The sequence below is a fragment of the Colletotrichum chrysophilum genome (genome assembly GCF_026319265.1).
Source record: "Colletotrichum chrysophilum strain AFK26 chromosome Unknown scaffold_73, whole genome shotgun sequence".
Lineage (NCBI taxonomy): Eukaryota > Fungi > Ascomycota > Sordariomycetes > Glomerellales > Glomerellaceae > Colletotrichum > Colletotrichum chrysophilum.
Window position 1 is genome coordinate 22,695 of NW_026517360.1, and position 22,848 is coordinate 45,542.

At 51.1% G+C, this 22,848-nt stretch overlaps 7 protein-coding genes across 7 annotated transcripts; 3 read left to right on the plus strand and 4 right to left on the minus strand.

Annotated features, from left to right (window-relative positions):
- Positions 1–6,735: 6,735 nt before the first annotated feature.
- Positions 6,736–7,251, minus strand: COL26b_008367 (uncharacterized protein; the record flags this gene model as incomplete). The annotated part of the gene is made up of 1 exon (XM_053181129.1): positions 6,736–7,251. The coding sequence occupies one exon, from the start codon at positions 7,249–7,251 to the stop codon at positions 6,736–6,738; it is 516 nt and encodes a 171-aa protein (XP_053034876.1).
- Positions 7,252–7,959: 708 nt separating this feature from the next.
- On the plus strand, positions 7,960–8,591 carry COL26b_008368 (uncharacterized protein; the record flags this gene model as incomplete). The annotated part of the gene is made up of 2 exons (XM_053181130.1): positions 7,960–8,104; positions 8,239–8,591. 2 exons carry the CDS (start codon positions 7,960–7,962, stop codon positions 8,589–8,591), a joined length of 498 nt encoding a protein of 165 aa, XP_053034877.1.
- Positions 8,592–9,670: 1,079 nt separating this feature from the next.
- Positions 9,671–11,218, plus strand: COL26b_008369 (uncharacterized protein; the record flags this gene model as incomplete). The annotated part of the gene is made up of 3 exons (XM_053181131.1): positions 9,671–9,838; positions 9,923–10,906; positions 10,976–11,218. 3 exons carry the CDS (start codon positions 9,671–9,673, stop codon positions 11,216–11,218), a joined length of 1,395 nt encoding a protein of 464 aa, XP_053034878.1.
- Positions 11,219–11,679: 461 nt separating this feature from the next.
- On the minus strand, positions 11,680–12,703 carry COL26b_008370 (uncharacterized protein; the record flags this gene model as incomplete). Its single annotated transcript, XM_053181132.1, has 3 exons — positions 11,680–12,115; positions 12,186–12,310; positions 12,419–12,703. The coding sequence occupies 3 exons, from the start codon at positions 12,701–12,703 to the stop codon at positions 11,680–11,682; spliced, it is 846 nt and encodes a 281-aa protein (XP_053034879.1).
- Positions 12,704–13,901: 1,198 nt separating this feature from the next.
- Positions 13,902–14,357, plus strand: COL26b_008371 (uncharacterized protein; the record flags this gene model as incomplete). Its single annotated transcript, XM_053181133.1, has 1 exon — positions 13,902–14,357. One exon carries the CDS (start codon positions 13,902–13,904, stop codon positions 14,355–14,357), a length of 456 nt encoding a protein of 151 aa, XP_053034880.1.
- Positions 14,358–14,726: 369 nt separating this feature from the next.
- On the minus strand, positions 14,727–16,360 carry COL26b_008372 (uncharacterized protein; the record flags this gene model as incomplete). Its single annotated transcript, XM_053181134.1, has 2 exons — positions 14,727–16,108; positions 16,210–16,360. The coding sequence occupies 2 exons, from the start codon at positions 16,358–16,360 to the stop codon at positions 14,727–14,729; spliced, it is 1,533 nt and encodes a 510-aa protein (XP_053034881.1).
- A 3,355-nt stretch (positions 16,361–19,715) lies between these two features.
- On the minus strand, positions 19,716–20,911 carry COL26b_008373 (uncharacterized protein; the record flags this gene model as incomplete). Its single annotated transcript, XM_053181135.1, has 3 exons — positions 19,716–19,751; positions 19,806–20,819; positions 20,882–20,911. The coding sequence occupies 3 exons, from the start codon at positions 20,909–20,911 to the stop codon at positions 19,716–19,718; spliced, it is 1,080 nt and encodes a 359-aa protein (XP_053034882.1).
- Positions 20,912–22,848: the final 1,937 nt, after the last annotated feature.

Below are 22,848 nucleotides of genomic sequence, written 5' to 3' on the forward strand. Positions count from 1 at the left end.
TATCTATCCCGACCATCATCCTTGACCAACTTGCCCGTTGAGACTCCGTATGGTGACCAAGAAAGGTTCGATTCGGCTTCAACCTTGTCCCCATTCATTCTAGATGCATGTGTGCTGGAAGATGTGCTTGCTAGGGACTCTGCTTCTCTCGGTGGCGATTGTCCAGTCAAGGCGTTTGCATCTTTTGGCGCACTGAGTGTAGTCGCTGGTACCTGCTGCTCACGATGGACGGCGCCTGTAGATCCTACGGAGTAGGGCGGCGTTGGGGGCGCCGGAGATGGATGCTCAGCCACGGTCCCTGGCCGTTGGTCTCGAGATTGGGCTGAAGATACGTCGGTGGAAAGGTTTGCTTCGCGAGCTGTAGTCGACGAAGATGAAATGGAGGAGAAAGGCAAAAACGATCCTTGTTGCACACAATCGGCCAGTGTCTTGAACATGGGCTCCAGGCGATGGAGCTGTTCCCAAAGTTGGGAATCGGTCAACATCTGGCGCCCAGCCGACGCGCTGTCAGATGGATAAACGCATTCGGCGCCGAACTTCTTGCAATTATGACATGGCTGCTTCTTATCGCATCCAACCTTTCGACGACGACATGCCATGCATACCCGACGTGGAAGTGCCTGAATGCGAGGTTGGGTGGCATCTTGTCCTGCTGTCTGCTGCTGTGACTGGTTCAGGTCTCCTAATTGTGCAGGATTCCAAGCAGACACGATGGAATCTGCCGTCTCGTGATTGCCGGGGTATGGTCGGGATTGGATGGTGTCCGGAGAATTCATGATTGCTCTCAAATTACAACGCACGAAATGGAATCTGCGAGCCTCCAGCGGCGGGTTTTGGGATGAAGGGAAGGAAGCAGCAGTTAAACCGGTCTATGGCTTCCACCCCAAAAGCATTAAGAGGGGTCGTCCGTCACCTGCACAGCTCCGGTGGATAAGGGAGCAATCGGAAGGTTGGGATGTTGACAAAGATAACAATGACGAACCCCCTCCCTCTCCCTCTGAAAAAGGGGTCTCACTATCACCAGCCATGTGCAAGGAACTCAACGGCAGAAGGGGCGCAATACTAGCCAAGCGATAAGGTACGCGGGTAGTGGAGCAGGCATAATGCGGGGGTGAACGAATCGAGGCACACCTGATTACCACCCTCACCCTCCTAGCGACGTGCTGAAAAGCCGGCACTTGTTGACGAGCCGTCGACAATCTGCCTGGCTGTTCTAAAACAATCTGGCGCAAGGCGAGTGGGATGTGGATCGTGTGTCCTAGTTGAGACAGTTGAGACATACGTAGACGGGATGATTTCAGAGGAACATGGTTCGCGCCTACGACTCCATTCGGAATGCAATGAAGAGCAGGGACAAGCCAAAGTCTTAGTAATTAGGTTCATCGAAACAATGCCGATCTTGTGACCAAGACTTGAAAACAAACAAACAGCGCTTGACCGAGTGGAGGCGCCTCATCCCTGTCCATCTTGGCCGTGATGGCTAACCGCGTAGCTCGGCCGACACCTCCGGCCCAGGCATTCCGTGGCCAGAGTTCAAGGCAATGACCCATGACCTTTTTCGTTACCAGACAAGTTAAGAGACGGCGACCTTTTCTCGAATTTTCGATACAACACTTCGTACTTCAACGATTCATTTGACACAACCTCATTTGTGAATCAAGCTATGGCTACATCCTCAGCCACAGGGACAGAGTGTTCAGAGTGGCTCGTCCGCGTACCTGACTTTCCGGGTGTCGTGGAGCGGAGAGCAGCCGTGTTCCCGTAAGTCGATCACATAGCGCACAGGCTGCTAAGATGGGTATCGTACATGAAACATGAAAGCTGACGAACGCTGACAACAGCCAACACATTGAGAAGTTGAAAACAGATCCCGCCAAGTTTTGGGTGTTTGGAGGTGGGCTACCCGTATGCCGCCGGCCGAACAGGGATGCATCAAGCTAACATTCGGCGGTGCAGGAGCCACTCTGGCGGAGCCCGTGGACCCCGGCCGGCCCCCGCACATCACCGGCAGCGCCATGTTGATTTTTGCACCCACACGAGAAGACGTCCTGGGTCGGCTTAAGAACGACCCGTTGACTAAGGAGGGCGTTTGGGATATCAACAATGTTCAAATTTACCCTTTCTTTCGCCCCAAGAGAGTTCCTGTTTGAGAGTGTTGATGGGGATATCTGGGATACAAATGTCATATAATCGCTGCAGATGAAGGAAACTATACAGTATTGACAACCAGGCAATTACTAACAGTGTTGTATGCTAAGCCACAGCCAAGATCATCTCATGCAACCGAATGTCGCATATGCATGTCTCAAACAAATCAAGAAGGCGCCTCAAAGCCCGCATGTCGGGCCCAAAGCTCTCTCCAGAACTCGCCTAGAATGCCGACACTCTTGGGGTCACCTGGAGGCAACAATTGGGTAACAAACATGGCTCCCATTCGCTGCTCGAGATTAATGAACCATCCAATATTGGGCATGCCATTCCAAGTCAAGGTCTTTGCGGGCAAGTTAGGCACGGTCCCTTGGGTAAGAAGACCTCCTAGGCCAAATGCGACCTGAGGACATCCCGAGCTATCCCCAGTCAACTGTTCATGCAGTGACTGAAAGATTTCGCGTCAGAATTGAGACTCTTATTGGATGCAGAAAGAAGCGTACCTTTTGCTTGAGTAAGCCATCGTACATAGGTGATCCGTGCTGGAACTGCGGAATGAACATCGTTTCCACCGTCTCTACTTTCAGGAGTAGCGGTGTATCACGCAAGAGGTCCCTCAAAACCGATGCAAAATCAGAGCTAGAGGTTATCAAACCCATGCCGCCAGAACCATCTTGCGCATCAACTGGGTACGGTGATGAGATAGGTACCAGCTCTCCTTTGTGATTGCGAAGCCACATCTGAGCGACGTCCTTTTCAATGTCTGGTCGCTGCCGCAGGTGGAAGGTTGATCGTCTCAGGCCGAGAGGTTTGAAAATATTTTCGTCCATGTAAATGCTCAAAGTCTTGCCACTCACTCTCTCGATCAAAATTCCAGCCCAGTCGAGGCCCGCGCCATAAACCCAACTACTACCGGGTTCGAACAGGAGTGGAAGAGAAAAGGCTTGGTGCACTCTCCCGCTCATTACCAATGGCTCCTCGCCGCGAGACTTTCGCCAAGCAACCAAAAGAGGGTGCATAGCATCGTAGGAAAGCCCGCTTGTGTGTGTTATCAGGTGGCGCAAGGTAATTTTGTTTGTGGCTGGTTTCAGCTGAAAAGATCCGCCGGGACCTTCAAAGATAATATCTGGGCTTTTCAGCTCAGGCAAAATGCTTCCGACCTCATCGTCTAGGTTTATCAACCCCCTTTCGGTGAGTTGCAGCACGCAAATCGTGGTGAGTAGCTTGGTGCAAGAGAACCCAGAGAATAAGGTTTCGAGTGTGATCTCCTCGTTACTGTCTTTCTTGGCTCGGCCGAGGCATCTGCTGAAGACAATACCTGGAAAGAGAGTTTAGAGAAGATACTGGTTACATTTGGAGCAGGTTTAGGTACCACTTTGGTTGAATACGGCGAGTGCAACACCTGGGAGGCCCGTAGATGTGTCTCGGGTCAAAGATACCAGTGTCTCCTCGCAGGCTAACCTCATCTTCTCGAATGTAGCACGACGGTGAAAAAGATTTGTCCGTTCAATATGTCTCAGAATCTTCACAATCCTTTCATACCAGATTGCCAGATGAATTTTCTGTTCATATACTGGACACTAGTCGAAGCAATGACTACTTTTGACATGAAGACGGCTTTGCCTTTTTGCGGCCATTGTCGGCCACTTCGGCCGACAGCCGACAGGGTCGTATTTGCCCAGGAATATGATCTGTTAGCCTCAGAAAGCTCCTCTATGGATCTCTCTAAATCATCGGAAGCTCTGCTTCGCCCCTTGGACTGCTTACCGAGTTGCTCGTCTTAACATTGCGCGACGTTCGGCATTTCCTGTGCCGCCACTCGTTCTTGACCAGTGGGCCAGAGTGTTATTCTCAATATGGCGCATTCAAATGCTTCGTCTTCACAGCAGCCGCCTAATCCCGACCCTGCGCCGGCAGCGCCAACAGTAACATCAGCGCCAGCGCCGACAAGCAATGCCGGGAGAAAACGACGATCTTGCAATCTTTGCAGCCGACGGAAAGTCAAGTGCGATAAGCAAAAGCCGTGCAGAAACTGCGTCAAGTATGGCGGGGAGTGCATTTTCCCGGCAGGCAAGACAGCCCAGACTGAAGTTGCTGTAGCGCCTGAGCTTGTCGCGATGCTACAACGGCTGGAGAAAGTTGTTCAGACTCTTGAACCAAAAGGACCTGAGCAGCGACAAGGCAATTCAGCACCTTCCCCTCCTCAGCCAGAAGGGACCCGCGAGCACAAGCACCCCTCTCCCCCGGCTTCTGCACCGACCATCGAGATTCCTGCGACTGAAGTCGGCGTTGAGGCTCTTGTACAAGATGACACAGTCTGCTTTGAAGACTATGGCCAAGCTTCGGAGCCGTCGAAGGATAGTGTTCCAAAGACCAAAGATGGTGAGAACGGCGGCAGAATAATTGTTGATGCTGGGAGAGACACATACGTCAGACGATGGTTTTGGGAGACTCTTAATGCTGAGGTGAGCACTATTTTGCCACATATTGTTGTGTTTACAGCTTCTCACCACGGTTTTACAGGCTAGCAGTGATTCTGCAACGGACGATGAACGCTCAGATGTGGAAGAGTGTAGCGATTCCTTGCCGACGACTTCGAAATCCGGAAACCCAGATCCTACACACGAATCAATACAACAGACTGGGAGCAAAGAGCGCGTATTGGCTGTCCTCAACTCGCACAAACACCATTTATGGAAGGTTTACAAAGAACGCGTTGAGCCTCTCACCAAATTGCTTCGTTTGCCTTCGCTGGAACAATCGACGATCGCCTCAGCCAGTCCTTCTGCCCCGGCTCCTAGACAGAGTTCGCGGTGCATCCTGCTGTCTCTTCAATATGGCGCTGTGACAAGTCTTAGCGAGGAAGAGTGTGGTGAAATCTTCAATCTCTCACAGGCACAGGTACTCTCTTTGATGCGTGATATAATGGGTCAAATGTTCTCGGACGCCATGCTCATTCATACTGGAGACATACAACCACTACAGGCATTGGTCTTGTACATCATCTTCCTTCGGCACCATGAGCCGAGACTGTCTTGGAACCTCACTGGGTTGGCCGTAAGACTTGCTCAGAACTTTGGAATTCATCGAGAAGGTTCTTTGTTTCGACTTTCGAAGTTCGACATCGAGATGCGGCGAAGACTATGGTGGCAGATCGCGGTCCTCGACACACCTTCTGCAGAGGACTACTCGGGCGAGTACAACCTGTTAGTACTTCCGCCCGATAATAACATCCATGGATGTCATTGCAGTTTCCTGTCTAAATTACATGAACAGACTCGAGATGAGCAGTTGTGATACACAAATGCCTCGCAATCTCAACGATACTCAACTGCATCCGGCCATGATGGAGTACCCACCCGAAACAAGAGGCATCACCGAGATGACGTTTACCTTGGCGCGGTGCCAGATAACTAGCATGTATCGTTGCATGGTTGACTCGAGGAGGACCTGCGGAGCTACAGGGAAACCCTACTCACAATTATCCTTCCAGGAGCGATCCGACTGGATCGATGGTTGTGAGGCAGCGTTTTCGCAGAAGTACCTGAGAGAATGTTCTCCCACAGTCCCTTTCCATTGGGTAAGTAATCACCTTATCTGACTGGGTAAATGCAGCCAAATGGATCAATACTGAGGATTGAGCCCATAGGTCACGGTGATTCTGACTCGCATGCTTTTCCACAAAGTAAGATTGCACGGATGTAATCCACTACAAGAACCAGACGATTTGTCGGAAACCATTCGTAAAACGCTCTTCCTTGTCGCCGTTGAGGTGATTGAGTTGAACTACAAGCTGAGAACGGATCCGCGAACACGCCCCTGGGCCTGGCTCTTCAGCTCGTACACTCAATGGCATTCTTTCTCGTTAGTCCTCGTCTGGTTGCAACAGGACCCTCTCTGTAAGGGATCACGACGGGCATGGGAAGCAATTGAAAAGGCTATTGTTCTCAGATGGGAGCATCCCCTTTCGCTCCTGGGCGGCAAAAAGCCCCAGCAATGGAGGTCGATCATAAGGCAGCTTGGGAGGGCACGTTCTATACGGCAAGATGCTCTTGGGAAGAGAAAGAGGCGAGCATCCCGTGCATCCCAGCTCACGGGTGCACCTTCAGCAGCCCCATCGAATGGCGGCATGGCCGCCAGACGTCCGTCAGCTGCGCAGACCTTTCCTCAACCTATCCAACAGCAGCCCCATCTCTCACCACAAAAGGCATCGGATCAGACGGTTGGCCCGCGTAACGCCGCACTTGATGCTACCGAAGACGTGTACATGTCGCCAGACGCCATGATGTCGGGATTGGGAGACCACCAGTCAAAGAACTCAATTCCCAGCTTCAACTACGGCGATATGCCAGATATGATGGCACCGTCAGATACGATGATGATCGATGAGGAATTTTTAACTGATGAATTTCAGAGTTTGCCCGACTTCTTGTTCCTCCAAAGCATTTTCCAGAACGCTAGCTAGTCCTTTGAGGAACAAATTGGACATGAAATGACTTCACTATCCGAGCACATTTTTATAGCTGTCCCAATTCCGGATGCCAATTGATTTACGTAATCTTCTATGGAACATGATCAAGTCCTTATCTACTTTGAGCCGTTCTGTCCCAGTTTGCCCTCTCTAATCTCTTTGTGTATCCCGCTGTTCCCTTCCAACCCAGCGTGAGTGGCGTCGTCCATACCGGGAATCACCATGTCAAAGGTGTCCCGAATGACCGCATACTGGAAGTAACCACAACGAGCGATTGGTTGCGTTTTCTTGACATCCAATTTTCCGTCTGTAAGCACGTCATCGTGGATGTGAACAGCTACAACTCTGCCGATGACGACGTCGACAGTTCCCATTGGTGGGTTGGCAGGCAACCTGATAGTCGAGTGATAGACGCACTCAAACTTCACTGGACTGTCTTTAACCATGGGAACGGGATCTCCAGGCAGTGAATGGCTGTATTGCTTACGCAGCCCGGCGCGCTCAAACTCGTCCACTGCGTATCCAACCTGTTCTGCGGAAATGTTGACGGCTTCGCGCAAGTCCCATGTTGCGAGATTCCAGCAGAACTTTCCGGTCGACTCGACATTACGGACCGTATCTTTTCTTTGCATATCTGGTTTCTGGTTGGCCGAAAACATGACGTAGGGAGGATCAAATGTCAGGTTGTTGAACTGCGAATAAGGCGCAAGATTATGTACGGTAGAGTCCGTGGCCGAGACGGTTGAGATCCAGCCAATTGGACGTGGAACTACGCATGCTTTGAAAGGATCATGCGGAAGGTTGTGTGCAGTTTTGCCTGGCTCGTAGTACATAGTGGTGGTATTGTAGTGGCGATTGCCAGATTTAAGCAGAGAAAGTCTGATGTCGATGGCCTGTCAGTGTATTTAATATTAAAAAAAGCATGTCCATTTCCTCCGAGTCCCGGACGATTGGCTGTCTATGCTATACAATATATCGACAAGCAGCAGTAATCCTTTCTTTCCATCATTGAGCTCGGCCCAGACGCGGCTTGTCCAATGCGGGGGTGGAGCACGCTCCGCAGCATCGGATGGAAAACCCGGCCGAAGAAACGAACCCCGACGATACAGAACTTGGATCACTAAGCTTTACTTTTTCGAGTTCCGGAGTTTATTGTACCTCGCCCGGTCCGAATGAGGCAGTAATTTGAAGAAGTCCGTCTGCAAGCTCACATATAATCCTCTCGGTCTCCTTCCTGCTACATCATATTCTGTTCAGCGGTTCTGTATCCAACCCCCACCTCCTGAGTAATATCACCTGTAACCCATTTCCCCAACGGGTTTCAAATCATCCTTGCAATCATGGAGGATGACGATGTTGAGATTGGTCCTGGCCGTGACATTCCCACGGACGGAATTCCGGTCAATTTCGTGCCTGCCAAAGCTGGCGAAACTTTCAAACTAGGACTGATAACCTGTCGCGTTTTGGAAGACGGGTCGCGAACCAGTAAGATTCCCCCGATGAGTCCAAATGAAGTTTTGTGGTGGAGATTGGAGGCACATTCCAAGTTGCATGCTAACAAGTATACTCCGTGTGACAAGACAATCGCATCGGCGCGGCTGAGTTCACCCTTCCACCAGGCCTCAAGGGGCCGCCGCCGCACTGGCATGAAATGCACGACGAAACTTTCTTGACGACGAAAGGAACTATTCGCTACCACATTCCTAAGCCTGATGGCACCGAGGATATCATTGACGCTAAGGAAGGTGATTATGTGACGGTGCCCGTCCGGGCTCCGCACACGTTCAGCAACCCAACCGACCAAGAGGCCAAGTTTTACAACACCTACACGCCGGCCTACTACATCAACTACTTCAAGTTGCTAGGAACCTACGTGAAGGAAGGAAAGCCGATTTCGCCAAAGGAGCATCTGGACGCAATGTCAAACTATGCCACAATCCCGGTGCCTCGCAAGTACATGGAAAAGAAATAGTCAGAAGATAGTCAAACGCTGCATTGAGTTATTTGAGCTATCATCAAAGCCGTCAGTAAATGGTCGCATTCTTAAAGCACAGTGACGCGTGGTTTCATCCTCAGAAATTCTTCTCAGTCCGCTCGTTATTTACTTTGGTGGTTTGACTAGGACTTTTACTCCCCAGTTGCCGACGTTACTTATTGCTTCATTCTATGATTCTAGGGGCTTCATTTATATTGGTATTTCATCGATTCTTACAATCGTTCCTTTTAGCGTGGTTTTTATCGCCATTGTCCCTCTTGTCATCGCCCCTATCGCTTTCTTGTCCATATTGCCGTAGCCCTTATCGATGCTGTGATCACTATCCGCCCGTGCTCGAAAGGGGAACAAACGATTTCGCGTGTGGCCTCTCTCATCCCATCACATGAAGTACACCTGGCTCAAACATGGCAACCCTGGACCAAACATCGGCATCGCTATAGGACGCTTATCTCAGATTTGTTCGGGCTAGCGTATGCAGGACACGGAGTTTCGGCCGGTGGGCAGCGGACGTCGCATTTGATTTTCAGATTCGCTCATTGGCCACCGATTTGTCCCGCATTGAACCCCCACGTACGTGACCGACGGCCATGCACCTTTCGTTGGCCAAGGCACGGGTTGAGCGAATCCGGCCGAGGCAAACGAGCATACTGGGACACAAGTGTATGGTAGGTGATTGAGAACGTATGTAGGCACATCAATGACCTCCCATCCAGACCTCTTCTCTGACGGGCAGTACCTCCGCGTCAGTACACATTCAAAACGTTGACTTCACTTTCTCCATATCATCCCTCCTCAAGGCCAAACACACAATGGCCTTTTTGGGGCTCATCTTTGTATGCTCTTTGGCTACTGTTGCCTTTGGCATCATTTACGTCTTCGTTGACTATGTTCGCGTCCTCCGACTCAGACAGAAAATGGCTCCAGGGCCTTTTCCACTGCCCCTCTTTGGCAACATCTTTCACATCCCACCTATCAGACAATGGAAAAAGTTCGAGGAATGGTCCTTGAAGTATCACTCCCCAATCATCACCATTTGGGATGGCCACACCCCCATCATGATCTGCAATGATGCTTGGTCAATGTCCGAGCTTTGTGACAAGCGCGCAAATATTTACTCTTCCAGAGCCGTGAAGACACTAACCGGCAAGATGTTTGGTCTTCACAAGTTCAATCAAGCCGGCCTTCAATACGGAGAGCAGTGGCGTATACATCGCAGACTTACCGTAAGCAACCGTTTCCGAGGGCAATAACAAAACAACGAGCCGACATTTTCATCGTTCAAGGCTAATCATCCTCTTATCAAATAGCATTCTGCCGCAAATGCCCAAGTTGTGCAAACGTATCGTCAGATGCAAGCCAATGAAGCCAAGCTATTGATCAAGGATTGCCTAGAGGACTCTGAGAGATTCGTCTCGAGTGCCTTGCGATTCACCGTCTCCATCGTGTCCGTCATTGCTTGGGGCAGGCGTATCAGCAGCGAGAATGACACAGTTCTGAAGGTTGCGCAAGCCTTTGTCGGCAGCGCGAACCTTGGTTTCCCGGGGAAAACGTACACAGAGGCTATCCCATTTCTTACCAAGATGCCGCCGTGGCTGAATCCGCTCCCGAACCAACTCAGAAAACTTGCCGAGACCTCCAACAAGTACTTCTATGCCTTGTCTGCAGAGGGCGCGGAGGCATCGCGAGACAACTTTGCAAAGAGGCTCCTCAGGGAGAAGGAAGAACATGGCCTAAGCAAGGTCGAGATCTCGAATTTGACGGGAAACTTCATTGGCGCCGGTGTTGACACGACAACTAGTGCAATGTTGACATTCATCCTGGCCATGTGTCTTAATCAAGATGTTCAGACCAAAGCCCAGGAGGAAATTGACCGCGTCATCGGCCAAGGCCGATACCCTGATTGGTCGGACGAGGACAATCTACCGTACGTTGCGGCTATCATCAACGAGACTCTTCGTTGGCGACCCCCGTTTGCGCTGGGAGGACCTGCCCATGCTCCCATTCAAGATGATGTCTACGACGGATATCTCTTTCCGAAAGGGACTGCCATCATTGGCAATCTCTACGCCATTCAGCGTAACCCTCGGGAGTATCCCCAACCCGACAGGTTCTGGCCAGAGCGGTTCCTGGACGGCTTCGACAGGCCTGCCTACCCGAACAAGAGGGGTCACAACACGTTTGGCTGGGGTCGCCGAGTTTGTAGTGGAGAGGCTCTTGCGCAGCAAAGTCTTTACTTCACGATTGTTTCCCTACTCTGGGCTTTCCGAATCCTTCCGGGCCTTGACGATCAGGTGAGTTCTTCGTGTTACTGGAGAGCCCTGGCTGTTCCATCTCAAATCTCGTGCTAATATATCACACAGGGCAAAGAGATTGTGCCGGACCCTGACGCCTACACAACTTCTCAGGTAAACCGACCAATGCCCTTCAAGTTGCGACTGTTGCCTAGGTCGGAGTCTATTACGAGACTTATTAAACAAGAGGCCCAGGAGGCCAGACTGGAGCTTCGGGCCTACGATGCTGACACCACCGTCACGTTTGAAAGTGCCCAGTCGATTTCTCTCGATATGCCCATCTCCAAGGCAGAAACGAACTCGGGCTTGTAGTGTTCGCATTGCACAGGCACGAATCTAGGAAAAGGAGAGCGGCTATTGGAATTAGATACATTAATCAGTATGCCTGGTGATCTTTTCTTTCACTTGACACAACTTTGTCATTCTCTAGGCTTACGTAGCTGTATATGTCGAGTTTGTCGGAATTCCAGGCTCCAAGCATACGTGCAAATTGCAACTGTCTGCAACCAAAAAGCTGCCTACGTGAATTATTGATATGTACAACATTCTGACTATTTCTCAGTCATTAGACGATAGACATCGTCAGCCATCCGCCTTGACGTAACGTCTACCATGACCCGGTCAACCAGATGACCACAATTAGAAACTCTTTCCAAGACCTGAGCCGAGATCAGCGGTGCACGGAAGCTTTGGGGACTTGCATAGTGGCAGGAGATGAAATGACAATAAATTTAGTTACAAATTTCTACCAAAAGTTTCTTCTGGATCCTCCTTTACCATGCCAATCCTTCAGGGGCAGAGCCGCCACGGAGTGCGGAATTCTCGCAGACACCCCGGCAAAACGCTTCATCTTGTTCTGCAGAAGACTTGGTTGCCTGAACAGGACCTCTGCGAGCAGGCCACCACTCTGCTCCGCGTTTCTTCTCCTCATCCACGTGCCCATGAAGCATTCCTTTGACTCTGCCAATGACATAGACAACGGCTTCCTCTACGTCAGGGTGGAATGGCCCAGTCATGTAAGTATCGCTGTTGAGGTTTGCCTGGGAGCCATTTGCCAGCCACTTGTCCTCTGACTCGACCTGACTGAAGAAGTCGAGCTTCTCCTTAACTTGCTCCGGGGTCGCTGATTTAGATCGGTAAACCTCGTACCGCATCAGACTGGTGGTTGCAGATGTCGGGACGATGGACATCATGTAGAAGAAGACCGGGCTGTGATAAAAGTCAGAGTCGCAGGCCTGTAATCAAGCCTTTGCTCGATGTGACGAGACATAAGACTCACGTCAAAGTGACAGAGGCGTTGGGAAACATGTACGTCGGGCTGACTGAGCCCGAACGCTCTTCTCCCTTCGCGCCCAAATGCGCAACCCAATACTTTTCGAGACCGTAGTTCATCTGCTTATTGCCCTTAAAAAATGGTGCAAGTCCAGGGTGCGCCGTGGGACAATGGTAGCACTAAATATTGTCAGCAACTATCCAGTACAATACCGGGGTATTCCGCTTTGAGTGACCAACCTCGTTATAGTTCTCAATCAATGTCTTCCAGTTGAACTTGCCCTCCATGGACCAGGTGTGGTCGTACTCATAGTCACTCATGTCAAAGTTCTCCAGTCGAGGCTGGGTGTCAACGCCGCCAAATTGCTCCTCCCAGCTCAATGTGGGTTTTTCGGCGGCGTCCAGGTTCACCCAGAAGAAGCCCAGGCGGTCCACATGACTGTGAACCTTGTATAACTTGTACTCCTCCTTGTCGAAGTCCTCAACGTGATCGAAGCGGGGAGCCTTGGCCAAGTTTCCGTTCATGCTGTATGACCAGCCTGTGAAGCGGTCAGGACCACCTTGAAATCTTGCTTTTCAATGCGAGGAGCCTTACCATGATATCTACAAGACAACACGAATGCTTTGCCTTCATTCTCGTGGACAATTGGGAAAGCCCTGTGGCGGCAGATATTGAGAAATGCGTTGATGTTTCCTGCTCGGTCCTTGATGATGAAGAAAGGGTAGCCTGCCATCTCATAGCGGGCGTATTTCCCAGGCTCATTGAACTGGTGAATATGAGAAACGAGGATCCATGATTTGCTGAATATCGCTCGTCGTTCCAACTGATAGAACCCTGGCTCGCGGTACCAAGAAGCTGGAAGTGTGCTCTGCATATTGATCGATTTGCGATGTGCTCGAGGCTAGCCTAAGTCCTAGGATTACTGGTTCTACAATAACGCACCCTGTAAATTGAGTTCTTTTAGAGCTTGCAACTAGCTTGAAGCTTCAAATCCATCCTATACCACCTCGCAGCTCTAGCTACTGCTAATTCGCGTAAGCCACCGGCCGAACGATACGGAAGTACATAATGCCAAGATTCGTATGCTTCGGCATTCCGAAACAAGCCGAACGCCGACGATTACAAAAAGCACACCCAGAGATTGGAAGATACTGGGCGAAGGACTGGGCTCGGGTCGTCGGCCGAGCTTTCCGTGTCCTCCATCAGCCCCCGCCTTTGTCGGCGAGGCGGGGCCACCCTGCGGGCCTGTGGCTTCGACGATGTTACTCTGTACATTTCCCCAACTTCAGGTTCGTTTGAACCCACCGAAAAGACTTTAGTTCTGTGCAGTGGGAGTACAGCACCTGCTCAACCACCTGACTTCCAATAAAATTCCAGAATGACTAATAGTCTAACCATGTTTGGGCGCTAGCAAGGACACAGTGAAATGGTAACTTTCCGAGTCGATATCGGCACTTCGGCTGGTGGTAACCCCCAGATGAACAAAGACTCCATCAAAGGAGGTCAGTCGATTCATTCCACAGCTCTGACGGTTTGGGGACTACAAATAAACTGGGACAAATGTCCACAGATTACGGACGAATGTGATCAATAAAGAGCGATCTGGGATGAATCCTATCAACACTGTCCAAACCTGCATGCATTCTGAACCCTGATCCTTTGCTTGTGTCCAGAAGTAAAACATATCGCCTACTTTGGTTCACACGACTCATCCTCAGCCTCATGTTCAACGATTTGACGCCTCGTGAAGCAATCGCCGATGCTCTGTGCCACATCATGTCTGCCTTTGACGAGAACGACGCGTCTCTGCTCGCCTCCGCTGTGACCCCAGATATCACTCTAACTACCAACGGCAATGATGTGTCGGGCTTCGAAAACGTCAAGGCCCACAGCCTCAACACTGTGGGCCCGATGGATACGACCCATTTTGCAACCAACATTCGCATTGACGTTGCGGACAATGACGCCGCCATTGCGACGTTGACCGCAAACAATCTGGCTCTGCCTTACACTGGTTGGGATGGACTTGGCTCGAGCGAGAGAAAGTTGCTCGGAGGATCAAAACATGTCATCGAGCTCAGTGAAGACGAGAAAGATGGGCTTTACAAGGTCAATTTGTGGCACATAAAGACGGCATGGAAAGAGGGAGGTACGGGGTGGTTGCACCCAAAAGCTTGAGTTGCTTTCGCTCTTGCGAAAGTAAGTTTTTGTGGAGCTGGTTGGTTGGGTAATAATTTCCCCTTTTCATTGCCAACTCTCAAGGGTGTCCTAGCCATAGGTAAACTGCTGGAGATTTCGCGTTGTAACTCGAAAGTTTAAACGGGAAAAGGTTAGCAGGTAGGTTACCATCAAACCTGTCAAGGCCCGCGCCTACTCTCAGCCGTCGTGTAAGCAAGTTCAACGTATTGAAAGTTGGGGTCGGGAGCGGAAAGAGAGACAGTTGTATCCGTCAATGCATATCCTTCTTGATTGACTAAAGGCTATGGTAGGGTATTCTCGAACTATATTATTTCATCTGATTCATAACTCATCCAACACTAATGGCGACTACCTGCTATGTCGCCGTATCCAACCCCATACATCGCCCTTTATCCTATGTCGGACGTGTTGGTTGAATCCATAAGTAATCGCGTTTGCGAACCCAATAAATTGACTTGAGCTCTGGAGGGCGGCCAGAACTCGACTTTGAGATGTATTGCCAGAGGCCTCCATAAGACGGTTGACGAGGCCGGGAATCCACAACAGAACGTACATGACGGGGTACGCGTTGAGAAGCATCATGCGCTTGATCTCGCGCTCAACCTTTCTCGTCTGTGACCGGATCGGGAAGTCGCTCATCATCGTGGCCGTCACATTCTCAGCAGCGGGCTGCTTGCTGGCGACGTTCTTGAGGCTTGGGTTTTGGGGGAAATCTCGGGCGGAGAAGTCTCTCTTTGGTGGCATGCGCCACTCCAGAGTTGAACTCCTGCTCCTGGATCCCTTGCGCTTGGAGGACAGGTCAGGGAACCCGTACTTGGAAAACCGTGCGGACATGGCTGATGGCCTTCGCATGTCGCGATGGTAGGCAGAGGGCCCTCCGAACTGGCTTTGTTGCAGCTTATCCTCCTGCTCAAGGTATGAGAATCTGGCCTCGGAAGCTTGGCTCAAGTCCATCTCGTTGTCGTCAAAGCGGGATATCCTTGCGGACATTTTTCTCTGTCCCTCCACGTCATCGGCGGTGACAGATGCCCTCGCTGGCTTTGTAATGGGCTCGACTCCTTCGTCTGATTCAAAGGAGACAGTCCGCTCGGTCGGACCAACACCACCGCTGACTTTGTTCGACCACTCCCTCAATTCGTCGTCGTCCGGTGTCGATGTCGTCTTGAACGGTTCCTTGAACGTTGGCTTCGGTCGTTCGAACTGGTCCATTTCTAACTCAGGTGTTGGGATAATCTCGAATCCTTGCTTTTTGCGAATCGAAGAGGTCATGACGTTGCCGACACTAGAGCCAGAGTTGGTTGAATCGTAGAGGGGATCTGATGTGTCGACCATGGAGCGGAAGTGGCGGCCGAGATACCACCAGACGTAGAGGTAGATGAGTATCGTAGTAAAGATGATGGCGAAGCGCCATCCGTGTGTAAGGGAGTATCGAAGGTCGGGTCGGTTGCGGGAGATCCAACACCAGTTGCCGCTGACGGGTTCCATCTGGCCCATGCCGGTCGCCGTGGCGCTCGTGATAATCGGGACCACCCATACGGAAGCGCAAATGATGAACTTCCTGAATGTCGAAGTATTGGGCATGTACGTCTTCCGTGTAATGGTGAGGAAAGTGACTACGGCTATGGCTAAGATGGAGAAGTCGGAGGCTTGGACAGATAGCTGCCCAATCATGCCGTTCAGCACGCATGCCGCGCCGGGCCTCAGATCTTTGTCTTTGATGAAGATGATTCCTGATATGGTATTGTTGAGAGAGTTGATGAACTCTTTTGGAAAGAGGCTCGAGTCAGCATCTTCCACCAAGGGAAGCCAGAACTGGCGATCAATGACTTACCGGCCAACGTCAGGTTGAGGACGAGAGCATGGCGGAAAGAGCGTTGTTGATCGTGGTAGAAAATGAAGGAAATTAACACGCCCGTAGTTGCTAGAAAAGAGAGGATGCTACCCGTGAGGGTAACGGATGCGACTGCCGCATCAAAGGCCATCGTGAACCCGCACGCCGTAGATGTTGGTTAGCATCCACGCGCGACGACTTCGCGGCGGTCTCAAAGTGGGAAATGGGTATCGTCTTGTACGAAAGCCAGTGCGCACGTCTTCCAGGACCGTGGGCTGGGCGATATTGGTTATCCGTTACACGGATGGAGTCACGGGTCAGCGGTGCGAGTCATGAAGTTGTTGCGACGTGGGTCTCCATCCCCTGAAGCTTTTCTATTTATTGAGTGATTGACATACGCGATGCCATCTGAAGTCGAGAACCACCCGACGCGAGCCTAAAATGCCTGTCTTTACCCCAAGGTGCACCTTACAATGTCGGGATGTCTTGCAGGACAAGACGCTCTGGGAAATCGATGCCATTGAAGCACGACATGAGGCTGGTGATACGCCTCAGAGAGTTGCAAAGACAACACGCTGAGGTTGCAAGGGTCAAGGGACAGAGGCGCGCCCATTGTGAACTAAGACAAGGTCCCCCTTAATCAACGCTTGGCGTTTTGGAATGTAGCATCCAGCGTCTGGACCCGCTGCATAACCCGGAAATCGTTAGCTGATGCTCAAAACCGTTAGGCGAAGGCGCAGTTCCACGTGGATTCTTGTGTCAGAAAACGCATTCGGCACCCCGATCTAACCGCAGATGTGCATGTTGAAGGGTTCATCCGTCGTCCCAAGTCTGTGGGCACTCGAGCTGGGCGCGCGTCTGTCGCCAACTTACCAGGCCTTTGGGGTGGGCATCAGATTGGGCATCCCTCACTTCGCGAAGTAGAGGTTATTAACCGCATGTTGCATTCGTTGAAGCGGCTTTTTTTCTCCTCATGTCGCATTCAATTCAGAGTCTTCTGATTATTGTTACGCGAGAGGCAACTTCACTGTTGATCTCTGAGTGTCCGAGCTCAATTCGGCAGTTATAATGCCGTCCGCTATCAACTTCGTTATCGCTTGGCTTGGCGGCTGCAAAATTTTTATGATCTGCTCAATAGGAGTCCAGCGTGTATATGAAAACACTAAATGTCGGTGCCGTGCAAGCACAAACCAAGACACCGAGCCGTTATATCCCGCGGACAGCCCTGTTGTCGGTGGATGTCAATATCAAGGTTTGGAGCCGGTAGCACTTCAAACCATGAACCCCTGAAAATACATTGGGTCTCCCTGCTCGCTTATGCTGTCTTGGCCTGATAGCTGACAGGGTATTCCTATCTCACGGGCAGCTTCCTCTTGGGTTCATGGAGAATGCGAGCAGAATGTTCCACCGGCACAGTCGGATTTTGGAGTCCTTCCGCACCGGCTAGCCCTGTCACGTAATCCAAAGACAGGATCCCATGTGGTTCGGGGGCATCATCCCGCCTCACGGCCAGCCGTTCCTGACGAATTGCAACGGTTCTGGCATATCGAGGACCAGTCTTCTGACCAATTTCCTCAACTCCGCAAGTTCTCAACCCCACAAGCCGGATGTTGTTCCTTGATTGAAGGCCGGCTGAAGGCTCAGGCCCCCGGTCGTGCACTTGGGCAATTTTTCGTCCCCCTCTTGCTGACCCTCCACACGCGGACGGCATGGGTAAACTGAAACCCAGGCCAACTTACCTCTCCTGGGAAGATTTCGCCACCCTCCCGCACAGGACCTGCTCTGGCGCGGATGTTCTCATATGCCGCAATAACGCAAAGTTCTATTTTGGTCTGGGGCCGACTGAACCGCGCGGGAATCGGAAGGCGAGCGAGCCCGCCCAGCCGAGCTAGACCAACCATCTCGCCAGACGCGGCAACGGGAGGGTTGCAAGCAATATACTTAGCGTGATGCCAAAAGAATTGCGTTCGGTGTCGATATCAGTAATCGGCACGCCAAGAGCGAGACTGTGCCGAGTGACGCCGACGATGCCTTCAAAGTCCTCGTCTGAAAATCTCGCACCTTTCGCTCTTGGCTCCCCCAGACTTTCTGTCTCAAGTGATCCATCTCCTGACTGAAAACGGAATGTTGTTTGGCCCCGTTCTGTCTTTCCTCGTGGTTCTGGCCCACGGTTAAAGTTGAGAGAAATTAATCCCCGAGTTTGTTCATTGTTGGCTCCGCTCTGCAGAGGGGCGAAGCGTGGCGGACAAGAAAAGCACAGAGCACATCGCGACGTACGCGAGGATTGTGTCGTGGTGCGCGGAGTTGGACATGAGTCGTGTGAGTGTATGATGTTCAACCACCATGTGTCCGAAACAACGAATGTGCCCTGCTATTGCTCCCGATGTGATAATCCGCACGGATAAGTTCGGATTGAAAAAGTTGCCGGCCTGTCGCCTCTGGAACTGGCCCCTGATCGCCAAAATTTCCCCCTTATGGCTGGCAATGGGATTCTTCTTCAAGATAAGGCTCCTCCCTGCATCTCGAGGAACATCACGCGTGGCAGTGCGTTCAGAACCTTTAACGTTTCGGAAATTCACACGTCACGGCCGGAAATGTTGCAAGGCAGTTGACGCGTATGATCACGATCGCGGATTGAGCTTAGCGCAGGACCGAGACTTTTTATGAAGCTGCTGTTGGCGTGGCTTGGCGCATCCTTCATCATTACAGAACACTGAAGCGTTCACGGTTTGTGTTCAATCGGAAGAAAAGACTAAAGTATGGAGTCATGGACTCGTTCAACCGAAGTTTCCTGACAGAACTAGGCAGACCCGGATGATGTAACCTTAGCCACGTTATCCCAGCGGCTGCAACCGACTTGCAAGCCATGCAAGATTACTCGCAACCGAGCAGCCCTCAGAAGAATGACATCCTTCCCCAGGCACGACTAATGCTGCGGCTGAGCACTGCTGAAAATGGTTATTGATGCTGAGGTTAGGGTTATACTCGATGGAACACTGCGATGACGAGTTGCTCACGTTGTCTTATCTGACATGATACCAGAGCTGAACATGTCGAACTCCAGTGGTTTCTCTCGTCCGGTGACTTTCTGTGTGATAATCACGTAATTACGGACCATTCAATGCCGGTGGATACAATGTCTCAAGTATCAAAGATTCAGCTTAGCTGAGAAAATTTGCCCCGTAGGGCTAGGTTGAACCATGCGTCGACAGCCAAGTTAGTCTGGACTCTTGAACAAGGTTAAACAGACTTAAACGAACTCTTCGTAGTCGTCGTAGGTGGCCGGAAGATACGGTTGTTTGAAAATGACTCAATCAAAATGGGTTATGTTTTCTGAAACTCAAATTGATAGGCTTCGACAACGATATCACATGATGCTGTTCTGGCCCAACCACCACTTCCGCTTTGGCAATTTCTTCATATTGATGAAATTCCGAATCGAGTGTTGAGATCCCAAAAATGACTGTCTACTTAGAGTTACGGGCTAGTCTGGTGCCTAGTTCGGATCAATCATCCAAAGTCAAAACCCATTTTCCTTGCAGCTGAGGAGAAGTAGTTAGTATTGATGGCGCGATACGGCTTTGGGAACTTCTTACCTTTCCAGCGGACATTGTCTGGACCAGTCTTTCCACGTCGTTTAGCTTTGCCCTTTGAACCTTTGGAACAACGGCTCGTCGCTTTACGAACTCCAACGCCTCCAGAATATCGGCTCGCGTCCCAACTGAGGAGCTCAGAATCTTCCATCCCTTCGCAATCAGCCAGAGAGGATGGAAGTTTACCAGAGCCTCATGGCCAAGGACTGCCACACACATGAGTGTCCCAAACGGCGCAAGTACCTCGAATGCTTGTTGATATGCAGCCAGTGAGGTGGCGGCAACTACGATGGCTTTTGCTCCCTTCCCGCCCGTTACCTTCATCACCTTCTCCCCCAGTGTTCCGGGCTCGGTCACGTCAACATAGTGCTCAGCACCCTGCTCTTTGCAGATTTTGGACTTCTCCTGTCCAGCATCAATTGCAATAACACGGTATCCCATTGCATGGGCATACGCAACAGCTAGGGCACCAACGCCTCCGGCGGCTCCAGAGATTGCGAAATACTGTCCGGGAGTGACGTGGCAGCCCTTGACAGCCTTGTAGGCCGTCACACCAGCACATAGAATCGGCGCAATCTCCTCGTCGGGAAGATCGTCGAAATGTGGCGGCAGTCTGGCTAGATACCGATACGGGACGAGCGAATATTGGGCAAAGGTACCGTCGTAAGTCTTTCCGGAATGCATCGCCTTGACACATCGAGTCTCTCCTTCGTTGACAAGATCCGTGCAGGCATCGCAACTCCCACAGATATCGCGGGTCCAAGCAATACCAACTCGTTGGCCTACCTCGACTGAGGGGTCGAGAGAGAAGACATTGGAACCAAGAGCAGCAATTTTGCCAACGCCTTCGTGGCCCAGGATGTTTCCAACGGGCCCAAAATGACCTAGAGCCATGGCGAGATCTGATGCACAGAGGCCCGTCACGGAGAGCTTGACGAGAACCTCATTTGGGCCTGGTACTGGCCGCGGTTCATCGCGTACTGAGAAGGTCGGCGTGGCGTCAGATGCTTGGGTTGACTACGGCGGGTTAGTTGACATCCTCGACGCAATCCGAGTCTCTGGTCGTGAGATGAACGTACAGTTAAAACGGCGGCTTTGTGGGTATCCATCTTAATGGTCTTTGGACTCTTCTATGAATAATTGCTTCTATCTGGCGATAATGGACTGTAGTTGGTGAACTAGAAACGAGTTTTGAGTTTGACCTGATGTTCCCCGAATCTATGATGTAGTTCCTCCCTTCCCCGCCAATCCCAAGCGGGGGAAGTTCAGACCATTCGGATACGTATTTCCGCCCGTCGGACAGTCCCGCGCGGCCGAGGTCATGGCGGCGAAGTTTTCTCTCTTTTGAGAATGCTGTTCGCTCGAAAATGAATACTGACAATTCCTCTTTGACTCAATCTTGAAGTTGAGGTACAGTATCTCCATCGACGTGTGTGGCAGATGTGGGTTTCCGAGAGCCGCGGGAATTCGCCAGGCCCGGGTTATGGCGTTATCGCCCCCGACCCAGGGGTCTCGATTCGCTGCACGTAGTGAGACATGCCTGCGCCGTCCGGGCTCTTTTTTCTCCTCTTGGCCTTCGGACTATGCCTCAAAGGAAATGACACTGAGAAATTCATCAATCAGTCTTTTGAAGAACTGGAGATGTGGGCACATATCGTGATTCAACAGGGGTGCTCCATGTAGGAAGAGCTGTCCGGCTTGAGGTTAATTGTGCATGTGGTTACCACATGAATCCCCCGGAAATTGACACGTTCATATCGTGCCGTGCTGACGGATGCTCAGTAAACGTCCAACCATCATCAACCTGGGTTTCCGCTGGAGGAAAGATCGCGAGAATTCGGCCATAATCGTGACATCATGATCCATGTAAGGAATCTCTTACATAAGCGCTGTCACGAAGATTCGGCCCACGGCGAAACATGAGCACCCGAAGTATCACATGACTGAGTCCAGCGATGGCCCCTGTCTCAGAACAGGCCAACAACATATTTTCTGTAATCATCTAATCCACCAGTCCTCACCGCTGGATCCTTGCGCCAAGGAACCGCATAGTTGCAATGTCCACTCAGAAGTCATCGTTCTCAAATAGGGGCTTCCAAATCCACCAGTCTGTAATTCGGCATCCTGGCGGAGGAGCACACGACCGAATTATACACATAGTCAACCGCGCTCTTAGGGGCGTGCGTTCGGGCGAGCATCCGGCACCTCACGGCGACGCAGCCGGGAAACGGCCAGCACTCACCCTCGATCTTAGCTTCCAGGGGATGCAGCATATTCCCGAAGATGTTGTTGATCTAACCAAGGAGGACCTAGAATGGTTCGTAGAAATTATCGCTTATCTTGAACGAAAAGGTGACAAGCTTACGCCAATGTGCGTGATAGGCTCACGATCTCCCACAATCTTTTGACCTGCCTGCCGACTCGGTTTGGAGCCTGCATGAATCTCCGATATCTGGATATTAGCAACAATGATCTCAATGAGTTCCCATTATCTGTAATGAACCCGTCATGTTTCCCCCAGACTCGTCCTAACGCTGTCGCAGATCTGCCAACTGAAGTCTCTAGAGATCTTAAATGTTGCTCATAATTCACTCGGGAACATCCCTGATCAGATTGTTTTACTTTCATCACTCAAAGCACTCTTTCTTCAGAGCAATCAGATTGGTTCATTGCCACTCAGTATCGGGTTGATGGAGTCATTGCAGCTCATCAAGATCAGTGGAAACCCCCTTGAGTATCCCCCGCCGGAGATCTTCAAGGTACCCAACCATGCAGAAGAAGCAGATGCCATCGTCACCGCACGGATCATGAATTTCTTCAGGTGTGATGCGTACCCTCAACTTCTCGTCCCAACTGGCCATCTCGATCTCATCGATGCCGCGGATGCTGTGGCTAGCTGTCTGCCCCGTTTACAAAGGCTCCTCTCAATCGACCGCTTTGCCAGATTGACGCGGCATCAATTTAACACGGTGTCAAATTTGGAACGCTTGGTATCGCGCAGTGGGCTGCATCTACGAGAAATGCAATTGTACATCCAATTCGCTTC